The sequence below is a fragment of the Cornus florida genome, unplaced genomic scaffold (genome assembly GCF_030987335.1).
Source record: "Cornus florida cultivar Cherokee Brave unplaced genomic scaffold, ASM3098733v1 CherokeeBrave_3.0.0_Hap2_Chr05, whole genome shotgun sequence".
Classification (NCBI taxonomy): Eukaryota; Viridiplantae; Streptophyta; class Magnoliopsida; order Cornales; family Cornaceae; genus Cornus; species Cornus florida.
In genome coordinates, this window is record NW_026775575.1 from 117,478,185 (window position 1) to 117,498,179 (window position 19,995).

At 32.3% G+C, this 19,995-nt stretch overlaps 1 protein-coding gene across 1 annotated transcript; it reads left to right on the plus strand.

Moving 5' to 3' along the window:
• The first annotated feature begins 353 nt into the window (after positions 1-353).
• LOC132308957 (protein AGENET DOMAIN (AGD)-CONTAINING P1-like) lies at positions 354-2,917 on the plus strand. The gene is made up of 2 exons (XM_059807262.1): positions 354-1,028; positions 2,595-2,917. Exons 1-2 carry the CDS (start codon positions 625-627, stop codon positions 2,599-2,601), a joined length of 411 nt encoding a protein of 136 aa, XP_059663245.1. The 5' UTR covers positions 354-624; the 3' UTR covers positions 2,602-2,917.
• Positions 2,918-19,995: the final 17,078 nt, after the last annotated feature.

Below are 19,995 nucleotides of genomic sequence, written 5' to 3' on the forward strand. Positions count from 1 at the left end.
AATTTTTTCTTTCCAAAATTGAAACATTTTAAGTATTTAATTACATTTATGCAACTATTTAGATACTAAAAATATACGATAATTTTTTTTTTTTTGAAAAGTAAAGCAATTGCATATATAAATATAGAAAACAATTACAAGCCTCAAAGGAAGCCCAATAAGAAGAAACAAGAGTTGCCCAATGATAATTGAACCAACACATCAAAAGTCAACTGGACCCACAACAATTAGCTCAAGAGCATAGCCCATTCGACCTGCCCAACCAGTTAAAGCCCTGAAGCCAAGCCCAATTCGCATTGCTCTTGATAATGCCCTAGTCTTGCAAAATCAGGTGACCACGAATAATTGCATACGGCTTGCGATCAGCCGACCATAACAAAGTTTCCTATTCCGAACTATATAAACCACACTAATACATATCCTCTTTGTAATAACTCTCTCCTGCACTGCGAACAAGCGTTCCTTGCTCTTCAAGAATCTCATGCTTTCACTCTCCTTCTCTCTCTAGGGTTTTCTCTCCAAAACCCTACTCCGCCCGCTTTATCTCTCTCTCTCTATATATATTACATATCTCTTTCTCTGTAATTCGCATCTTCTAGTGTTTTCAGAGTAACATTGGAAAAAATGGGGTTCCGCAGAGGTGATCAGGTTGAAGTTGCGAGTAAAGAGGAAGGGTTTCTTGGTTCGTACTATGCTGCGACAGTGATCGTAGAGATTCTCAAGAAGGAATACATTGTGCAGTACCGGTCCCTGTTGAAAGATGATATGTCCGGACCCTTGAGAGAGATTGTCACCGCCGGCGAGGTCCGCCCGCGCCCACCTCAAATTCCGGCGACTTCCTTTGGTTTGTACGACAACGTCGATGCGTTTGACAACGATGGTTGGTGGGTCGGAAAGATTACTGGCAAAGTTGGGTTGGAGTACTTGGTTTATTTTGAGACCACAGGGGATCAGATCGCTTACCCAATGAGTCGGTTGAGGGTTCATCAGGAATGGCTGAATGGCAAGTGGGTTTCTACCAATAGGAGGTTGTCAATCATATGATTCCTCTTTCTTCTTGGAATTTTGATTCTTACTTCATATATGTATTGAACCCTGTTTTAACTCTGTCTCAGGCCTTTTGTGTTTGTAACGTTCTAGGTTTTCTCATGAAATTGTACTTTAATATTAGTCTCTGATTATGTGTTATGGATTTTCTTTATTCTTTCTTCTTGTAGGGAAGCTTTAATGATGTTTTATGATCTTGATTTTGCTTCGATTTTCAAGATTGATGCTATAAATGGGTTGTTGTTTTATTATTTCCGTTTTTTTTTTTTTTGGTAATTGGTTTGTGCTCGTTTACTTTGGGGGCTCTATTTCAAGTTTAATTTGTGATATAATTGTGTCGCTCTTCTGATTTATTGTTCCTGTTCTGTTTTAATGCTATGCTATGTTGATTCCGCTTTTTTTACTTTCTTCCATTTCCCCCCTTTGTTTTGAAATTCTTGAATGGGTTAGCAGTTTGGTCACTGGCACTCTCTTTACTTTCTAATGCAAATTCTTGTTTAGCCTCTTGTTTGTTTTTGATCTATGTGATTTAATTTGAACCCTGTTTTAACTCTCAGGCCTTTTGTGTTTGTAACGTTCTAGGTTTTGTCATGGAATTGTACTTTAATATTAGTGTCTGATTATGTGTTATGGATTTTCTTTCTTCTTTCTTCTTGTAGAGAAGCTTTAATGAAGTTTTATGATCTTGATTTTGCTTCGATTTGCAAGATTGATGCTATATTTGGGTTGTTGTTTTACTATTTCCATTTTTTTTTTTTTGGGGAATTGGTTTGTGCTCGTTTAATTTGGGGGCTCTATTTGAAGTTTAATTTGTGATATAATTGTGTGTCACTCTTCTGATTAATTGTTCCTGTTCTGTTTTAATGCTATGCTATGTTGATTCTGCTTTTTTTACTTTCTTCCATTTTCCCCTTTTGTTTCGAAATTCTTGAATGGGTTAACAGTTTGGTCACTGGCACTCTCTTTACTTTCTAATGCAAATTCTTGTTTAGCCTCTTGTTTGTTTTCTATGTGATTTAATTTTTGTGTCCGCCTATTTCCAATTTACTACCTTAAAACTCATTAGTCCTTCTTAATGGTAATTCTGTGAGTGTGTGTGTGTGTTTGTGTTCTGTTTTAATGCTATGCTATGTTAATTCTGCTTTTTTTACTTTCTTCTTTTCTCCCCCTTTGTTTTTAAATTCTTGAATGGGTTAGCAGTTTGGTCACTGGCACTCTCTTTACTTTCTAATGCAAATTCTTGTTTAGCCTCGTGTTAGTTTTCTATGTGGTTTAATTTTTGTGTCTGCCTATTTCCAATTTGCTACCTTAAAACTCATTAGTCCTTGTTAATGGTAATTCTGTGAGTGTGTGTTTGTGTTGTGTCCATATATATATATATATACACACATATATATGTATGTTTGATGTTGTTAACTCTGATTAAGACTTGAATTGAAGCCTCTCCTATTGTTGAAATATTTGTGTAGCATATTGTGGGTTTCCCTTTGAAATGGGTAATTGGTGTAGTAGCTGAGGAGTGAGGATTGATGTGTGTGTTTTGACAGGTTCTGAAGTAGCAGTGATGGGTCTACAGAAGCTTGGTAGAGTAAGAATGCCCAAACAGAAACAGGAGGATTGAGGAATATGGATGGAGCACCAGTAGCATAGCAGACACATGGATCATCTATCTCTCACGGGGCTTTAAATTAAAAGGGTTACCATTATTATGTACTCTCTTGTTAGTATGGAGTGTCAATATTCTGTTCAACTCATTTGTAGGAATTATGTGAGTTATGAAGCTGCTGTATAAACTACGTACATTGGTTATTTCTGCCCTCCTCCTCCTTTTGGGAGAAGACTGATTAGTCTAATTTCACTTGTTTACTTCTGATCTGCAGTGGTGAAGTGAAACCTAGTTGTTTTTGACAGTTTCTATATAACAAATTAAAGTTTACTTTCATCCATCTCTTATTTTCTTCCGTAAACAACTGTTGTGTGTTGTTCATATGAATACAACCATATCTTCCTCGGTGGGATATGACAGTGTGAGCAAGATTGTTAAATTATAAACATGTTTTGGTTTCATATGACTTCATGACAAGAAAGATTCTAGCTCTGTAAAACACCACTAAACATTAATCTTCTTGCACTTGGCTTGTTATTATCTCTGTAAAGAAAAATTAGGTTGTAGTCCTAGCAGTGATTCTGCAGATCATTCATGTTTTTCTTGCGTCCCTATTGGAAGTTATTCTGGTTTGTACATATCATAAATCTTGCATTGGACGGATATTCATTTTTTGATTTAATGTCCATTTGTGTGTATTTGCCTAAGAATGAGGATGTGAATGTGAAAAACTATTATAGGAACTTGTTTAATCTGATGTTCTAAAAGTTAAAACATATCAAAGTGGTGTTGATAAGAAGAGATTGTTTTTACATAGAGTGGAGGAAATTCACAAGTCACACATTGAAGAGCACAAATTGGCACTCCAGTTTCAATTTCAAGGAGTCTCTTTAGTGTAAGAGCAAAAAAAAATAGATTATAATGGTAGCAAGGATTTATTTATTTTTTACTTATTGTTAAATTAATTCATCCCAAAGCATGTGGTACTTTTCATTTGGGCCTCAACTTAGAAACACAAAACAGAAATGAATGTAACATCCTAACTAGTTGCTCAATACTTACATATTATGCCTCTCGCTCTAGCCTAGAAATTTTTTATTTTTATTTTTCAAGGCAAGAAGTATTAGAAAATGTATTAGTAGATGAAGAGAATCGAAACCTGACACTCCAATATTTACTGTAGGCACTAATTACTGGGCTATTGAGACATCTGCTAGCGTAGAATTTGAATACTTGATCTGTCAGTTCAACAATTTGATATATTGGGTCTGAACAAACTAAATCCGAGCCCTTTACTTTGGGCTAGATTTTGGTCCTCCCACAGCAATTGCCTAAACTAGGTCCAAGAACTCTACAAGCTTAATTTTGGGCCAACAAGTCTAAAGGTATCAAAGAACAAGACAACATGAAGAAAATAAATTCGAACTATTTTCCAATATTTGGAAATCACAGTAAGGGAGAAACTTTGAATATTTAAGTATCATTTTCATTATTGAGAAAATTTGATCTAACTTCGCGTTCTGCCACTTGCCCCACTGCTGCTATTTTGTTCTGGTTGCTAATTCACATTGCAGGCTTCCTTGTTTTTTAAAATGAAAGGGCGAGAGTTCAACACTTTGTAAAGACAAAAATTAAGTGTGTGAGTCTCTTGCTAAGGTAAAAAAAAAAATGCTACACTTTCTTCTCTCTCCTTGTACACCAAACAAATGAAATGTATTTCTACCTAATTGTTTCAAGAAGTGGAATGGACAATTAGCCTACCTGGTATAACATATCCTCTCTCCAAGAGAAGTGTGGGATTAGAGTTTCATAGTAAGTACTTGCGAGTGTGTGTTAATATTTACCTTTAAAAGAGAGACAGAAAAAATAGTTCCCCTAAAATAGCCTGTAATAAATATATCTACAAATTATTGATCAAGGGCCCACCTAATTTGTTTTTCAAAACATCAAAAAAAAAGAAAGAAAAGAAAAGAAAGATTACAATGGTGTGGCACTTTAAACAAATGTATGTAGAAACAAGAGTTTGGTAGCATAATTGGGGGAGGTTATGTAATGGAGTAGATTGTAAGTCAGCAACTCCATGCCATATTGGTGATTGGCAACAAAAAGTAAACAGTGAAGATGCCCCCAAATCATGTCCAATTATGTAAAGCAAAAAACAGGGGTTCTTGTCAACTAAAAGGTTTAAACAGATTTTTGGGGGACCTAGTCTAGCCTCCTTGGTAGTTGCTCACTCCCAATCCCAGCTTATGAAAGAGAAGACATACATACATATTCACACCATCACTAACAAAATTAATTTTATCCAAAACAAGAAGAGGAAGCACATGGCTGTCCTTTCTTTAGTCGGTAGGGAAGATGACAAAACACATCCTCCAACCATGAATACAGGTAACACAAAATATTCTCCATGACACCCACCCACAACCTGTGTTGTCCCTTTTTCAGTCGGTAGAGAAAATGACAAACCACGTGCTGATATACTTCACCCGTGGACACTGCATGTTCATTTTAAAGTTGGTCCTGTATGGTATTGGTATCCCCCCTCATTCCCTATTCCCTCTGTGACTCTCTGTGTGTGTGTATTTATACTATATAAGTGCGTGTATTTATTGTGTATATTATTTCTTATATTCATCACCATTTTGTCCATCAATGTAATTGAGGTTTCACCTTACTTCAAAATTTTAGCCTATGAGAATAATCGGAGAAGCAAAGTTTGTGAATTGCATTTCTAAGAGTCATTTATTTATTTATTTTTTACTTTTAAGTGGGATCCACAATCTCTTTTTAAGATTTGTGAAAGGATCTGTGATAATATTAAAAAAATCTGTTTCGAGTTAATTCAATTTTATATTGTGAAAATTAAAAACTGTTCAAGATAAGCGCAATTTATCATAATGTTGTGTCTTGTCATTGGGGGTAAATGAGTCACTCATTGTAAAAATATAGTAGTGATCAATTACTAATCATTTTCTCTATTTCCAACAATACAAAATAAAGTCGCATTTTATATTAATTTTGTTAAAAAAAATTGTCAAATTTGATCTAATATTTCTCTCCCTTTAGCAAGACCAGCACTGTGCAAGTAATGGCATTATCAATTTGACAAAAAAAAAAAAAAAAAATCAAGAGATTTTCCTGGTTTTTCTTTAATGTCCTGAATTATTGTTACATTTACAACTTCAAATTTGGTGTGGAGGCCAGACAGTTACAACAAACACATATCAAATCATGAAAGCAGAACAGTAAAAAGGAAGAAATGGCCTCAAAAACTCCAACAAGACTTTTAATTTTAGCATTAACCAATACCATTATACACAATGATGATTTTAACTGTGGAGGAAAGCCCTGGGGCATGCTAAAAGAGAAAAAGCATGCAATATAAAATGCTTCCATTAACTAATACCATCAAAATGATGATTTTAACTGGACCTAAAGTCCTGGGGGCAATCCAAAAGGGAAAAGGACACCAGGACATGTAGTGTTTTTTTTTTTAGTTAAAAGGTAAGCTCAAGACATGTAGTGTTACTACTACAATAATGTCTACTTTTTATTCAGGCTCCAGATTCCTGGTACCATTCTGCATTGGACACCTTCCACTCTCCAATATTCAACTCACAACATCTTCACATTATGACAAACCATTTTTTTGTAAGCATGACATGATTTATGAAATGATTTATGTATGGAAACCTATATAGATACCGAATACGATATACGACATAACATGATAAATTTTTAAATAATAATAATTTGTCATATTATTTAAGGTAAAATGAGAAAAGCATTTTCAATGTTTACATCTTGGACAATTAATATTCCTATATTTTATGTTAGGTATATAAGTCCGTCAAGTTTGAAAAAATTGACAAATAATGGCTTAATTCGTATAATCGATAAGAAAATCACCTTTAAGAAGTCATATGCGTATGACTATTTTAAGTAAAAACTTCCCTAAAACACCCTTTTACTCTCCCCAAAATGCCCCTTATATAATTTTACATATAAAACACCTCTTTTTCTCTGGCCTCTCTCTTTTACAATCAAATAATTTGCAATCCACCCTTCTTCTTCCTCCCTTCCATATTTAAATTTTGGACTTTTTCAACATCGGGGTCGTAGAGCTACTCCAAAACCTAACTGATTTCAAGGGCAAAGTGAAAAAAACACACTCCTAATGTTTATATTTTGGACAAATAACACTCTTATCTTTTATATTTAAGTTTAGGCATTTTAGTCATTTTATATTTACTAAGTTTTTCACCTTTTTTCTACAGTTACATATAGGCACTTCAGTCTTTTAATTGCTGCACTGAGAACATGCCTTCTTCACACCAAAAGTAAAAGTTATGGACTTGTAAGAACCTATTGAGAGTTTTATATCCTATATGCCTACTATACGAGTGTTTATTACTTGCAACCCTATTATTAATATTTATTTATGAAAAATATGACAAATAAACTGAGAGTTGACAGTTACGTAGTACACGGCATGGATAAACTTTGGACTAAATTAGTCAATTATTCTATGTAGAATAATGATAAAAAAAAAAAAAAACCCTAATAGTAATTCCCGAAATTTCACCGAATCTGATGTGGTCAAAGACAGAAAGGATTTATTATATGTCTTTCAAGACAAGTATGATTCATTAAATGTCTTTTAAGATTGGTAGGATTCAACATCCTCTCTTTTAAGATTGGTAGGATTCAACATCCTTTCTCACCTGACGTGATTTGGGTGGTTTCGTCTTCAACTGCACAAACTGAATCAAACTCCAAGTTTTAATTGTAGCACACAATGGCAACGATTTACAGTTTGGGAACTCATGTGAATGAAATCCATAAATGCAAACAAAAAAAAAAAAATTTAATAAACAAAAAAAGATATCGATACACTCATATCTATATCTATGTGTGTGTATATATACATATATGCTTCTATTGTATATTCTCTTTGCTAATTTTATATTTTTGTTTTCTGATCAAGAAAATAATTTTATAAGATAATGGCACCTTCATTATTATATTAGGATTTTCTCCAATTTTCCTTTCATTTTCTGCACTTCATTTTTTCTTTTCATTTTGAAATCATTGATGGAAAGGAGTTTGGATTTAGATTGTAGGTAAAAAATGGTAGACTATTTTTCTATAAATAGAATCCATGTCATGAGGCTGAGGACAACTATGATTGGTGTAAGACCCACTCAAGACACGTGACGTGAGAGAGGACTTTGAATTTTCACTCTTTAGAAATATTTAATGAATTTGACGTGGTTTGATCACGTGAGATTCGGTGACAATTCGGGAATAATTATTCGGTTTTCCATCACTACTCTTCTATGTATCTCAATACCATTTTTCTTTTTTTTCTTTTTTCTTTTTTAGTTTTTCTTAATAACTTTACTATTGTATTGACATCAAGACTTAACAGGTACGTTCCCATCGTAGAAGTATTCATACCCTTGTAGAAGAATTCATATTTAAATTCTTGTTAAATGTGTCCTCACCCATTTACTCCTGATAGTGAGGGTTTTTGTAACGACCCTAGCTGATGCCAAAATTTAAAAAAAAAAATTCGGCATAACCTCCCCTAAAAATGGGTCTTCAACAACCTGTCCCAATACACAAAACACATAATATCATCCAGCATCCCATTCATCCGTTCATTATACCTCAACATAGTTCATCCACACACCAATTAATCTAAATTATCATAATTATAGTCCCAAAATACATGGTTAAGATTTAAAGTCTCTATCTTACAACGTTACATGATACAATTGCATGGAAACATATACCATAATTCTATTAGTTTCATTTACATCAAACAAAAGATAAGTTCGTTCTTAAGTTACAAGGCCATGAATACTAACTTAGTTACATCCCTACAACCATGAATATACATAAAACGGTCAAAATACAAAATAGCAAACAACCTTCTAACAACTTTCAAACTTGAGGTGGATTATCGTCCACCGGTTCATTTCCAAGACCTGAAAAAAATAATATAAATAGTAGGGTGAGCATAAAGCTCAGTAGGTGACACTTAAGACACAATTCTTGTGTCCTTGTGAATCCAAACAAAGCATAGGCCAATGGGAAATAGGGATCATGCAATATAGGGAATTAAAATAATATGCACGTCAATTCCAATTATAAACCATGCAGTGCAATGAAATGCAATGCATGCTAATGTCACTCCCCACTTTCATTCACAAAACCATCACTTTCAAATGTTAATACAGCCCGCCCTTTGGTAACCCCGCCGCGACACGAGAGGAGGATTGGTTATCGTCCCTAGACCTTTGGTAACCCCGCAGCGTCATCGAGGAACCCGAATAGCTCAACCACGCTAGGGCGACTCCCTAGTCCCCTCTAGGCTATATTAACCTCCGGCCCGTTAGTAACCCCGCAGCGACCGGGTTTATAAAAACTATTTGACAAAACTCTTCTCCCAAAATTTCCCCCATTTTCATTTAAAGACAAATTCTCCCATTTCATGCATCCCAATGACATGTGCATGGATGTACATATAATCTCAATATTATGACAATGGAAAATTTGACACAATCTAAATAAACATGTTCTCATTTGTCATTTTCAGCATGTTAACACATAGTGGGCATGATAAAGCAACATCTAAACATATTGTACACATGAAACAAGTCATAATCAAACTCTTGAAAATTCTCTAGACATCATTCATACAATCATAGATACAATACTCCCAATTAAACATGTTTGACACAACAAGGAGGTGTAATTCACAATAGAACAAGAAAGGAGTGGATTAAGATGCCCCTACCTCAAAATGAGCAAAATCCCTAGAAATGGGTTCTTAAATTCGAGCTCCCAAAGAAGACAAAAAGCTGAAATTCTGGTACTAGCACGTAGAGCTCGTCGTGCTTGTCGTTTTGCCTCAAAGGGCTCTCAAATCTACCAAGGATTGAGAGAGCAATCAAGATTTGAAGTTGTAGAAGAAAAAAAGAAAAAAGAAAATAAAGAAGAACAGAGAGGCTGCGGGAGAGAAGAAAACAGAGAACAAGAAAAAATGAAAAGAAAAAAAAAAACGTGGTCTTATGACCACTTTACAAAAGCTGTGGGTCCCATCTTTTTTTTTTTTTTTTTTTTTTCTCTTTTTTTTTTTTGCCTTTTTAAGTTACAGGCATTACATTAAACTGGTCGACGTATGGTGTGGAGACGTCGACCGGTTTATGCCACTCAAGTAGTATGTATTTAATTTCCCAAATTACACTTTGGCACCCACTTGAAGTTGTAAATAATTATTTTATGACTCACTAAAATGCCATAATTATATTTTAACCCCCGAAAGGACTATATTGCCCCGAACCTTATTTTATTTACTATGTGATATAAGTTAATGACCGTTGTACCCTTGAGTCTCAATTTATTGAATTGTGATAAATTACCATTTTGCCCTTTTCGGGCTTGATATTTAAATTTAATGTGAAGAGACCGTTTTACCCTCGAATGATTTTGGATCGGGTAAGGACCCGTTTAATGATCCGGATTCATGAGGATTTGAGTCGTTACAGTTTTAATATTTATATCCTTCAACATTTAAGGAGTTCATTTCACCCCATTCAAAAGTTGTTATTTATTTATTTTATTTATTTATTATTATTATTTTTTTGTCATTAATAAAAGACACACATCCACTTTTACTCCTACGAAAATTTGAACCCTTAACCTTTTATTTTTTACAATCAGGCTAACTCCCATTTGTTGAAGAAAAAGTCAAAACTACTCGCTGCTTAGGAGCCATGAGAAGGGTGGAAGCCATGTTCTATCTTATTCCCCTTTTCAATGTAGTGTCTTTCAGTTTTATTTTTCTTTTTTTATGTTTTTTTAGGAAGAGTACATATGCCAGTATGATCTAATTGCATTTAACATTAGTTGGGCTTCCCTCTTCAGAATTTTATTTATTTTTTTAATCAATTTTAAAGATAATATTGACTTAGTTATTGTGAGTAAATGATTCTAAACATCTGTGATTGGATCGGGTATCAACTGTCAATAAAATCCACTCACCATTAAATAGGTGAGTAAAGGGATGGCAATTTCCTCCAACCCATTGGGTTTCTGCCCCGCTCCACTCCTAATGGGGTCGATTTGGTAGCTCCATAAATGGGTTTGGGGCGGATATGGTAAAAGAATTGAAAACCCGAAGCGAGTTTGAGACGGGGGCGGATTTAGTGATGCCCCTACCCCACCCCTGCCCCGACCCCGATTATATATATATATAAAGTATATATTTAAGTTAAGTGTCCATTAATATATTTTGATTAAATATTTGTTAGAATCACTACTTACTAAAATTTGTGCACGTGATTCAATCTTCAAGAATCAACCAAGGATTCAAGACCTTAGTATTCTATCTCAAGTCCATAAATTAATTCAACAGTTTCAACTTTACTGTAATTAAACGGAGTATGCGGGGCAGAATTGGTATTTTGTCTACCAGAGTAGGGACGGAGATGGTATACCAATTATAAACCCGTCCTGGAGTTGGTATAACGGATTTTTTAACGAGGCGGAGTAGGGTTTAGTCAACTCCATCCCAACGCCGCCCCGTTGCCATCCCTATGAGTTTTTATTTTTTCTTTTATTTATTTATTTATTTAAGTTTTAGGTGTGTTGATTATGAGCATGTTTGAATTTATTTATGGTCTTAAATTTCATTCATTACCCTATAGATGCAAAATTCTTTTGTGTGTGTGTATTGTTTCCCTTGGCATGAGTGTGACCGTGGTGGCAAATGGCATGTTTGGTTGAGGTTTTCACAGATCAAGTGGCCTAGACATATATAGTCCATGAAACCAGACTAAGCAGCTTGGAAAATACCAAGTTGACTCCCAAGTTTGAAATATGAACACTTGGGAAGAATTGGCGCCAACTTGGGTTGATATATATATATATATATATAGTTAAGCTTATATATTTATATGGAATTTGATCATTTCTTGGAGGATGGAGTTGATTATTATTCATTTCTAAGAGAAACTATTTGGTACAAGATGTAATGATAATATAGTACACCAAAGCCAGCGATGAATGATTGTCAAGAAAAAATGGTTAGTGTTTATTGATAAGAGTACTATATTGTTGGTACCTCAAATTACTCAATAGTTTCTAGACCTGTAGGATTTTTTTCTAGGTGGGGCCAATTAGGATGGTTGGTATCTTATTAATAGGCTTGATGTGTATATCGAATCTTTCTTTATGTTGTATCACCTCTATTAAGAATCCAATAATAATATATAAAGACAATCAAATTAGGTTTGGAGTTGGATATTTCAACTTTGTACTCTGCTACTCAACCATAAGCGTTCTTCCCAATAATGATTGCGGGGTCTTTTCTCATCGTTTCTAACTTTACTTTTCTATTCTTTAATTATTGACATTAACATTTATGACCCTAAGGGCAAATTTGGACATTCCAAGCTAGGAAGAAAGTGTTCCATACACATAATTCTACTATTTGAATTTTGAAACTCCTTCATCATATATGAAAGTGGTCCTTACAAGTCATGCAACACGATCCTTGCTTTCGGCTCCTCCTTTTGTTTTCGACACTTGGCATGCTCTATGGCTCAAATATTTTTAGGAAGAATAGGGGAAGAAAGGAAGGAAGAAGAGGAAAGGAAAACAAAAAATAAAAACCAGGAACAAATAAAGGTCATTTCGGTTTTTTTTTTTTTTTTTTAGTGGTGGGGCTGTGGGAATCTCATCATTTGGTAAAAGAGGAGAGTGATTTTTTATTTTTATTTTTAAAATTTTATTGATAATTATAAAAAACCAAATGAAGAGTGAAAAGGTAACTCCAACATTTATGATGTTAGATTTTAAAATTTCTCAAAACTATTTTACATGGTAATTGACCGGTTAATACTTGAAATTTGTCTGCTAGTTTCAAATGCATTATTTGTCATAAAAAGGGTAAAATTATATATATTCATATTAGTTGATGATTTTTTTAGTATCTTTCTTGTGGGACACATTAAAATGATTGACGTACTATTAACCGGTTTGATGTGTCTTACTAAAAAGGTACTAAAAACAAATAATCATTAATTAATATGAATAAATATAAAGAGCACCTCGAGTCTTTTTTACGTTAAATCATCTCGATAAGAAATTAATTCTAAGTGCATAAACACAATCAAATTAGATTTGGAATTGTATATTTCAACACCGCAATCCGCTCCCCCAACCCCACTACACCCACCCCACTAAACAAAGGAAAAAATAAAATTGTTGAACACCCTAAAAAAGAAAAAAAGGAAATTGGAGAAAGCAATTAAAATGATATGTGATTTGGAATTGCAGAGATGATCAAGTTATATACTATATGCTCTACGTCCCCCAATGCTTAGTGACAACAAAGTTATTTATATTTGCTATTTTCATTTAGTAACGATCGAACTTTTGAGTTAAAAAAGGAAAAAGTAAAAAGAAAAAAAGAAGTGATATTCTTAGAAGTGGGCACCATATGCATGTGTGTATTATGAACAGAGAGCTCCAACTAACGAGTTTCAAAATTTATATCATGTGTAATCTAAAATGAACGATCCCAACCGCAACTAAAATTTATTATACACTGCTATGATTTGTATTCTGTAATTGACCTCATACCTGTTGTTCACCTAAGGACTCAATACAAGTCGTCTGCTTGGCTTCCCTTTGACAAATTTTTTTTGCTAGCATTCAGTTGCTCTCTGTGTATATACATATATATAAATATGTATGTATATCCATTGACGGGACAAGCTAGGTCTGAAATATTCATCAAAAGAAACAAGAAAGAATTAAAACATCATTATTGGGCAAAACTATTTTACCTATTAAGGTGCACGTTAATGTTATAAAAAGTTAGACACGCGCACTAAAGCTGTGTGAAAAGTAAAGGAATGATTAACAAAGGCAAAGAGTCCTGAGACATAATTTTAAATCATTTCGGTTCATGCATCTTCTTCTAGACTCTACACCATTTCAACCACTGGACCCTACAAACATACTTCACAGCGTATCAAACCAACAATAGATAGAGAGAGAAAAATAATACTTACTTCTAGTCCCAACACGTAACTACTTGTGATATACATTTAATTGAATGCGCAGCATCATTATTTCGAGTCTTAAAATAATAATTTTGCACATCGATGTGCTGAAAAAACACACACCATAACACCTAAAACACCAAAAAGCATATGACAAAGGATTTAGAATTCGATTCTGCTTTTATATATGTCAGAGAAGTGTTTTCTCTGATTAAAGATATTTTATTTCCGTACGAAAATCTTCCGCTACAAATTAGATTGTGCATTAGTGACAATATGAATATTGTGATTATTAAACACATTATTAGTGGTCATAGTATCTAAATTTTTTATTAGCTTGTCAGTTTCTTATAATAGGCATCTTTTGAATGGAACCGTTCCAAATTGGTCCATATTCTACCAATCTCGTGCACTGTGAATTCTATCTCAATTTATCTTTAAGTAAAAATTTGAGTTGTTAGGTAATAACAATCGAATTAAGTTTAATGTCAAATGTTTCACACTACGGTTCGCCATTCAATTACAATTAATCTCTATCAACAATTGTGGTGATCTACTTGTCACATTTTTTTTTTTTCATTATCAATAATTGTGGTGATTAACGAAGGGTAGAGGTGGGAAACAAAAACAAAAAAACACAAAGACAGAGAGAGAGACAGAGAGCATCGTGTTTCCATTTTTTCTTCCTTACTTTTGTCAATTTGAAATTCTTTCAAACTTTTTAATAAAAAACAAGAGGTGGTCTTTACAAGAATGCATTTCTTTTTTCTCATTTTAGTTTTATAGTTAGGTAAATGTTTTCACACACTGAATAAAATGTCCTTTATGAAGCCTCAACCCTCATTCTCTCTTTTAAAAGCAGGGGTTATACTACACAGACTAATGACCCACTGCTCAAAGCTCTTCTTTTATTCATATAATCGACCACCCATTGTTAAGCTTAGCCTAACACAATTTTTTTTCTTCTCATCTCTGCCTAGTTCAATCATGAATCATCTACTTTGTTATAGATATACATATATATATATAGAGAGAGAGAGATCACAATTTTAAGTTTAGAAAAATTGATAGATGCTTGGTTTGGATTGTAAAGAGACATAACTCTATTGAGGTCAAATGGGGTTCCTTTATATGTTCGCATGACCATGTTGTTAAGAAAAGCTAATTATTTTTCTTAATCCCAATACATGAACTATTTATTATATATACATGAGGCCAAAATGGGCTCCTTAATATGTATCTAGATTCCTTGTTAATTATGTAATATACTATATATACACATGCACAACACATTAAATTGATATGTAATACCATTATTTGGAGCCTTCAAATCTGATTTTGCACATTGCTTTTATGTGCAAACTTTCAAATTTAATTATTTTGAATCTTGAAATAATAGTATTGCAACACGTCTTGAGTTTAATTTGATTTTTGGGATCTAACCACATCTTAAGTTTCAACTTCCATCACATCCAATGTATGTAAGCTAAGAATTTAAGTTAGATAATAACAATCAAATTAGGTTTGGAGTCAGATGTTTTAACTGTGAAGTTCACTGTTCAACCACAATCATTCTTCTCTAATAATTGTGAAATAATTTTGAAGATTTACACGAAATTTTTTTTTAAAAAAAATTTCATTACTTAGGTTTTCAACTTAATATTTACTTCTACAGGAGATAGAGAATAAGGAAGGGAAGATGTGGAAAAAAAAAAAACAAACGCTAGAGGAAAAAGCCCAAACACAATGCGAGATCACACCCCTCTCTCTCTCTCTCTCACGCACACACATAGACACACACACGAAAAGCAATTCAACATAACAACTCTGTTACTAAAAGTTCCTGCCTTACAACTAACTGTATTTTAATGATTCTATGTCACACTAACTATATTTTAATGCTTTAATGTCACCCATCAGTTTTTTTTTTTAAAAAAAAAATCTTTTTCTTTAATTTTTTATTATTTTTGCTTGCATCTTGAATTTTAACTTCCTTCACACTCAAATCAACAAAATTAAAAATTTAAATTAAATAATAACAATCAAATTAAATCTAGAGTCAACAATTTACCGTTCTATCACAATCAATCTCCATCAATAATTATGGAGATCTACTTGTGCCCTTTATCTTTTAATAACTTGGGTTTTACCTTAATATTTAGTACTACAAGTAAAAAGGACAGGGAGGGCTAAGGAAGGGAATAGGTGTACAAAAAAATAAAAAATCATCCAGAGAGAGCATTGTTTTACATTTTTTCTTCTTCAACATTTGTAATTCTAGTATGCTTTCGTGCTCAATAATCATTTTTTCTTTTACCTGGTAAGAAATATATATACTCATTTTGTTCTTACGAGAATAATTCTCAAATTTTTTATTTGAAAGATAAGAAAAATCAATAGATGAAATTTTTAGTGATTTTCAATTGAAATTTGATGTACTTAGTTTTTTCCCCTATACAGAGGGTTTATTTTAGAAATATGCATTTTATATCTTCTTGGAATACAAAATACCGTTGAATCAAATTAAAGAATGAACAACCAAAAAAATCAAACACCAAACAAAAAAAAAAAAAAAAAATCAAACACCAAAAAAAAAAATGATTTTGGTCAATTAATAATGGTCAAAGAATGAAGAATTTAATAGCATGTTATATTTATATTAAAAAAATGCATTTAAATTAAAATATTTTATTCGAAAATATAAATAACAAAGTGTACTATAAAGTAACACATAACAAAAACATGCACACAATACAAGTATCATAAAAAATAATAGAGAGAAGTAGAAAGAAAATTATATAATAGAACAAAAACAAATTTTAGAGCTTAAATCTCATAAATCCAATAATTTATGAAATGCGAAAACAAAATCCTAAATTAAACTGAGGTTAACATCAACATTTGGCTAAAATGTAAAAGACTATTCAATAAAAATTCACACAAATCAAATCAGAACTTTAATATTAGCAGTAAAATCTACAAATTCAATTTTTTTTTTTTTTTTTAAAATTTATAGGAAAAGTAAAATAATTTTGTTAATTAGATGGCCAATTTTTCAAAAATTTCAAATTCTATAAATTCATGTTTTCATTTGCCCCAAGGACGAACTAGGGCAAATTGCATAAAAATCCCTTCACTTTTAGTTTTTGGCATAAAACTTTCTTACAAAAGGTTTTTTTGACCTAAAACTCCCCTTATTGCAAAGTGAAGTTATAATGACAAAAATACCCCTTAATATAAATTTTACAAAAATATAAATTTTCTTTAAAATGATTTTCATTTTAGGTTTTCTTTTACTTTTTTAACTTTTTTAATAAGTAAAAAATTGATTTTTTTTATTTTCATTATAATTTTTTAGAAAGTAAAAATTTGATTGGATTTGATATATTTTTTAAAATTGTTCCAAGTATTTTCATTTTCTTATGATACGCCGTTGCAACATTATGCTGAATGAGTTATTTGTGTTTATTCTAATCTTATATTAAGGGGTATTTTCGTTATTATAACACCACATGCAATATTCTAGGGAGTGTTACATTAATTTTTTTAGGGGAATTTTGGGCCAAAAATTGAAAGTGGACAAACTATTTGAAAGTCTCTAGTATTATTCTTTTCTATTTATTATTTATTACTTCATTTGTTCCAAAATTCTTAACCTATCTGGGGGAAATTCAACTGTTTATGGTAGTATGGTTTTAATAATTTTTTTTTTTTTTTTGTATTGATAAGAGTAAGTTTTTAAATATATCACTGTTAAAAGACAAAATAATATTTGATAACTAGTGCACTTATTTAATCAAAATGAGAATTTGAAAATATTATAAAAAATAGTATATCTATTTTTAGAATGAGATATGTATCTTGGAAAATCTCAAAATAATAAGAATGATAAATATTTTAGAATGGACAGATCCCTAAATTTTAAATCTGTTAACATGAGCAAACTCCTTGAGTCACCACCAATACAACCCGAGCAAGTCCCATCACTTGAAATTTTGTTTTCCACGTGGTGTTAGTATGTGGACTCCAAATAACTCCACGTGGCAGCTCTATTTTTTGGTTTGGGGGGACCTGACTTCATGGACTGAACAAGCTCATGATAATAAGATCTTCTACCATTCGAAAAAAAAAAAAAGATCTTCTGCCCTCAGGCCCACATGAATGGATATCTACTGGCCCACTTGGATGCTTGGCAGACGGGCCCTGGCCCTTAAACACCCTAAAACTAAAGTAACAAATATATGGAATCCATTATACTATTCCTTGCTTTTAATTCTGGGCCAAGAGCAGGCCCTTTAACTCTAGATTGTATCAATCGAGTCATGACATGATAGATATTGGTACTTCACCATTTTTGTCAACTCATTGCCAAGTGTAAGTATGTGAGAATACTTCCTCCTTCGGTCCCAATTAAATATTCTTTTTTTTCTTTTTCTTTTTTTTTTAATTTTTGACTATTTTAAAATAAATATTTTATTAAAAAAGTAAAAGTATTATTATTATTTTAAAAAATTTGTAATATTATTAATTTAATATTTTTATATTAAATTTATAAAAAATAAATCTTCACATCCTGAACATATTTAATAATTCATTAAGTAATAATATAATAAAAAATATTAAAACACATCGAAGTTAAATTCCTAAAATTAATCGTTTAATTTGAAACGGAGAGTGCTTATCTTTAACTATTACGACACACACACACACACACACACACACATACATATATAAGAAAATTATTATTACTTGCCAAAAAAGAAAATTAGAAAATTATATTGAGAATCGAATAAATCATTCTAGACCTTAGGATGCATAATTGTAGATCGAACGGCTACCATCTGTCAGCAACCATCAAATTTCGCAGAGGGTATCTTCAACGTGGGACCCTACAAGATTGGTCGGATGTCATTTCCATCAACTTGACGTGTACCTCAGGTTTCCCCACATCTCACTCTTAAATTATGGCAAGTAAGAATTCAAATGTATGTGCAAATCCAACCTATTTTGGCTTAGGCCAAGAAAACGATACTACCTAATACTAGTGTGTACTTCACATATCCTAATTTTAAATCAAGTAAAATATTTAATTTTATTATCAATCAAGACATTTAAGATCTAAGAGCATTTAAGTATGATTGACTTTATAATAATTTTTCACTTTTGTTAAATGGAGCACATTTAATATTATTTGGTTCAAATAAAACTTGTGAAGAAAATAGTCGAGAAACACTCTTTTGACCCAACAAAAATATGTAATTGTCAGCAAAGTAATAAGCTTCCGATCTTAATTTGAATGATTATCCGATCTAATTCGATGTTAAAAATATATTATTGCCTGGTGTCTATTTAGTTGGCAAATAGAACCCATCATTGATTTGAGATATTGATAAGGTTAGATGTGCTACATAACTTTCTAAAGTATTTCCCATATAATCAATCTCTCAAAATGAAATTTATAAAAAAAAATTATATATATATATATATATATATATATATATATATATATTAGCCGTTGCAATAAAAGGTCTGCTGTTAGCTTTTTCTTAAATTTTTTAAAAATTAATTTCGTATCAATTGATTCAAATAAAAACAGTGAGGCCTAAGAAAAAAATAGAAACATTTGGAAGAGCCGTTGAAGTGCAGGAAAAAAAAAAAAAAAAAAAAAAAAAAACTGCAAACACTCAACTAGGACTCATTGGCTGGCTATTGCACTCCTACATGTGTCGAGTGTTTTAATGGCCAATGTGTGGCCCCTTGTTTGGCGAATCTCATACAAAAAGCCTTGGCTCGACACATTCTTCGCTGCCCACATTTACAGCATACCGGACACCCTAAGAACAAAATTAAAATGTTTTTATAATTGCATTCATAGCATAAAGCAAAGTCCAGAAGTGTTATTAATTATAGGAGGCACTATTGAGACAAATTTCCCAATGTGTTATTCCATTATGTATGCATCTTTGAGGTAACCATTGGGTCCCAAAATATTCATATCATGCTAGCTAAACCCATTGTCTATATTATATACTGAAGTTTTCATGTAATATTAGAGGGAACGTAGGTTCTGATTATGTTGTCAATGGTGGTTACCATATGTATCAAATAGCTAATTTGTTAGTTGTACAATTCATAATACTAACGTACCATCTGATACTATTCAAAATAACACTTAATTAAAGAGTACGAAGTACATGTCTCTAGCTGTATTATTAATGTTATGTTTGCATGAATCCATATGTATGTATGTTTACCATG

Excerpts from the sequence above, each read along its gene's own strand:
- LOC132308957 (XM_059807262.1), top strand. The coding sequence starts at position 625 with ATGGGGTTCCGCAGAGGTGATCAGGTTGAAGTTGCGAGTAAAGAGGAA.